Raw genomic sequence first — 4,438 nt, 5'->3', positions numbered from 1 at the left:
CAAAAGTCAGTAGCCTCATTCTATGAAGAGACCTTAACGAATGAATCAAAAGATTTAATAAACATGAACAGGAGTTCATGAACACTCAGGATTTAGGTTGATCTAAAAATGATCATTAGTTATGATATGAATTACAAGTCTTTATTATTAAATGGTTTTTGGATAAATACTTTTATTCATATCGGTCCATGTCATATATAATCATATTATATAAAGCACATTTACCGAGATGTCTTACCACATCAATAATCCAAATCTAGATTATTTGTATCATCATGATACTCAGCAAACCGTACTTACAACCCCAATTAAAGAATTCCATAACTTTAATTTATTGTTGTTGACTATTTTTATTCATTCATGTGATCTTAATTCTCTCGTACTAATACAAGATCACATCCTCAATAATGAATATGGAATTTTTCTGATAATTACAAAATTATTCAAACAATAATTTAATAATCTAAATATAACAATAATAAACCATTGTATTTATTTATTCATCGAAATAATAAATGTCTTTTACATGTTTTTAGGACATACTCCTAACACACGACCCTAGGGGCAAGTCGCGGCCCGCCTCCCCCTTGAGACAAGAGGCTGGCGCCTCTGACTTGGGGTGCGCTGCGACCCTTAGGGCTAGGTCGCGACCCACCTAGGCAGCCATAGCCAAGATTGCTTTTTAGGCTCGGGAACTTAAGCCTAAGCGCTCGGGACAAATTCTACTAGTCAGTTTAGTAGAACATGCTGAGTGTCTAGCTCGGAGAAAATTATCAACTCTTCCTCCGTTTGAGCTTTTTTGGGAGTTCTCTCCTCAAAATTTAGCATTTTGATATCTTGATCGTGACGTAGGGTTCTGGCATATCTCTCCCTTGCCTTACCACTGTCACCTGCTATGTGTGGTCCTCCGCAGATGGTCAACAATGTACCAGCGGCCGGAGCTGGTTGTAAAGGAGACGAGCATTAGCATACAGATGCCTACTCGTTGCCTCCATGAGCCTCCTGTTGAGAACCTCCACCAGCTCATACATAACTCCTTAAATTTACTTGTCGGATAAGGAACTCGATCTCGTCTTTGAGCTGGTTACACTCGTTAGGGTCATGGCCATAGTCATCGTGAAAACGACAAAACTTGGTTGTGTCCCTTTTGGAGATATCTTTTCTAATCGGTGTTGGCCGCCTAAAGGGAACAATGGTATGACTGGCCTAATATACTTCAGCTCGGCTATCGACCAGGGTAGTGTAATTGGTGTAACTTGGCTCATATCTATTTCACTTGGGGCGCTTGCTATTAGATGTTGTTGGCTAGATGTTTGGCTTTTTCCACCATTTTTTCATTATTTTTGCTTTTGTCGTTGGGTTTACCAGTTCCATTGGCAGATTTGGTGGGGTCTTCCTTCTTGCCCCAGGAGACTTCCCCTCATTAGCGATAGCCTCCTCGAGATTGATATACTTTTCTGATCGATTCAGGAATTCCTGAGTGCTCTTGACTCCATTCTTTTGTAAACTACTCCAGAAGGGAGAATGGTGTCATACTCCAGCCGTGAGCGCCATCATCTTTCCCTCATCTACTCGCATGAATCGTTGGATATACCCTTTTAGGGTTTCTCCTTCCTTTTACCGAATCTTGACCAACTGATTGGCCTTTGTTGGGTGCATTCGGCCAGCATAGAATTGTTCGTAAAACTCATTTACAAACATTTCCCAGGAAACTATGCTGACCGGAGGGAACTTGAAATACTACTTCTGAGCAGATTCAGATAACGTGGTAGGAAAAATCCTACACCGAGCATCATCTGACACTTTTTGGATGTCCATCCATATCTCAAATTTGTTAACGTGAGATACAGGATCTTGTCCTCCTGTAAAGTTGGGTAAAATTGGCATCTTAAATTTTCTTGGAGTCTCTGCCACAACAATTCTATGAATGAATGGGGTGCCCTTCCTTTGATCAAATTCTATATGGGGTGCCCTGTTCCCAACTAGTTGCTGCATGTCCTGATTCAAGGCATCTATTTGGACTTGTACAACATCTGTTATTGCTGGAGTGACCAGAGCTGGGGGGAAGTACTCATCGTGCCTTTCCCTTTGATTATTGAGTACCTCCCTTAGGTGTTCATCCCTTCGCCTTTGCTCGATTATACCTAGTCGGTTAAAGACATTGGGTTGTTTAGGCTGCCCCCCAGCGTTTTGGATTATAGGTCGGTTCTCCATTGGCAGAGGATTTTGTTATTCGCCTCTCTCCTCCTGCTGTCGACCAGCGTTCCTCATGCCAGAATCCACCTCATTATAATCATGGCCTTCTCCAAATTGTGACCTATGTGGGTGCGACCTGCTGTTCGCACTATTTCCCTCTCTCCCTGCTGGTATGTCTCGATAAACATGGGGAGGCCTGCGTTGGTCGGTAGGTCCTCTGACATTACTGTGTCGAGGGGGACCTCTGACCACAAAGCTTGAATCCACCATTCTTATCCTTCTCGAGGGACGTTGTCCCCTACTAGGAAGGTTTTGTTCCTCAGCTTTCTGGCGCTAGGACTTCTGGGATGTTGCTCGATGTTATTCTACCTTCGCTGCTGTGCGTTATCTCGACCAGCACGAGAGGGTGGTCGCTGCTCAGGATCTTGGACTGGTCTTTCCTGTTGAGTAGCAGGAGGTTGCTTTGGTCTTTGAGGATTCCTTGGTTGTGGTGGATTATGGTGATACTGGGGATGCTCTGAATGTGAATTTTGTTCAGGGTGAGTGTTGGGTGGCAGATCCAGTTGGGAGGCAGGTACAGGCTGTCCTCGTGCCAATTGAATGGCCACTTCTAAGGATGCAGTGGCATCCCTCTGTCTACGGTCCATGTCAGCTTGCCCCTCATTCAGTTCTTGGCAATGCTTGCCAATCTCCCTTTGCTGCAACACCATTGTCTCAACTACATTCTCTTGATTAGCCCTCAAATTAGCTAATTCCTCTTGCAATACAATCAAAGTCGTCTGCAGGGTTTCAGAATCCATCTCCTTCTCTTCCAACTCTACCTGTGGCTCATCTTCTTCTACACCTTGTGGAGGAGGTTGATTTGGCATATTCCCAGAGGTTTTCCCCGCTCTCCTGGTTGTTTTTGCCATTTGATCTTTTTGAAATTCTTGAGTTCAACTCTCAATAAAAGCACCAAAATATTGACCCTCGATTTGTTCAATGACACGGAGTCAATAAAAACGATAGAAATAAGATCAAAAGAACTCAAGAAGATAAACGACACCAAAATTTATATTTGTTCAGCCCCAAATAATGGCAATGACTTACATCCACTTCATGTTCTTATTATTTTAGAAGAACTCCAAAACCTGCAATCAGTGAACTAGGGTTCACGAGTTTCACAAGCTTGGAGGTGAGTACAAATTTCGTGGACAAAATCCTATACTTCTCTCTTGATTACCTAAAAATCCCCCCCCCCCCCCCTTCAATGAGTCCCTTGAGCCTTATTTATAGGCTTAAGGATTTTTTTATGGGTTGATGGGTTGTGTATATATTTTGATACAAACATATTTAAATAATAATAGAAATTACAATCTTTACATAAAAATAGGATCAAATATCTTAAGAAATATCTAATATGTTACGACCATCCTGGTATCATATGAAACGCGTCTTTTGTCGTACGGTTAAGCATCTTCTTGATCTATCGAACAATTTCACCTCCGGTCGATGGTCGACCTGAATGTAACCACTCAAATAGTCACGTGAAACTTATGCGCGTACTACTTTTTCCACGTCAGCAAGTAAGTCTTTTTTGGGTAAACATTTTCCCCCCAAGTTTATTTTACTGCGACCAGCATTTAATAAACTTACTCGACCAGCTACCCGTCTGACCTGTCACATCTGTCAGTACCTTTTCGAGAAAGCAAGCAATCACGACCTTTTTAGTTTCCCAAAAATATTTTAAAGGTTATTGCAATTCCTTATACATCGAAATCTCATTCCCATCATTACTCGTCAATAACACTCCGAGAAGTATAAATATATTACCCTTCAGCTTTTTCATTATTTACAGAAACTTTCTCTTTCCTAAAGAACTTAGAAAAAACCTCCAAGAAAATCCAGAAAACCTCTGTGATCCGAGACGTCTTCGACCAACTTCGAGCAAAAAACTTCGTGATTTCTCCTACAACTCATTTTCCAAGTAAGTTTCGAACCCACATTCTCTTTTATGTAATCTAGTCTTGCTTTCATGAGATTTTGTTATTGCGTCTCTACCGTTCTTGAGAAAAAGTTTATGGGTAATCTAGTTTAGACAAAGATACATTGATAAAGTATGCTAGAGTCGGGATTTTAGGTAGTGTAAAATACTAGGCAATTGCTTTTAAAGCAATATGGGAGATAGGAGTACTGATTTCGAGTCCAAAATCGAAGTGAAAATTCGATTTTAAGCTTTTCGGAAAAACTGGGGTTTTCCCAC

The 4,438-nt window shown here is 41.3% G+C and overlaps 1 protein-coding gene across 1 annotated transcript; it reads right to left on the bottom strand.

Annotated features, from left to right (window-relative positions):
* Nucleotides 1-2,561: 2,561 nt before the first annotated feature.
* On the bottom strand, nt 2,562-3,107 carry LOC133832914 (uncharacterized). Its single transcript, XM_062263192.1, has 2 exons — nt 2,964-3,107; nt 2,562-2,894 (listed from the first exon to the last, which is right to left on the bottom strand). The coding sequence occupies exons 1-2, from the start codon at nt 3,105-3,107 to the stop codon at nt 2,562-2,564; spliced, it is 477 nt and encodes a 158-aa protein (XP_062119176.1).
* Between the last annotated feature and the right edge of the window lie 1,331 nt (nt 3,108-4,438).

This window comes from Humulus lupulus, chromosome 1 (assembly GCF_963169125.1).
Source record: "Humulus lupulus chromosome 1, drHumLupu1.1, whole genome shotgun sequence".
NCBI classification, from domain to species: domain Eukaryota; kingdom Viridiplantae; phylum Streptophyta; class Magnoliopsida; order Rosales; family Cannabaceae; genus Humulus; species Humulus lupulus.
The sequence above is the reverse complement of the archived record's forward strand: the minus strand, read 5'-3'. Positions and strand labels throughout refer to the sequence as shown.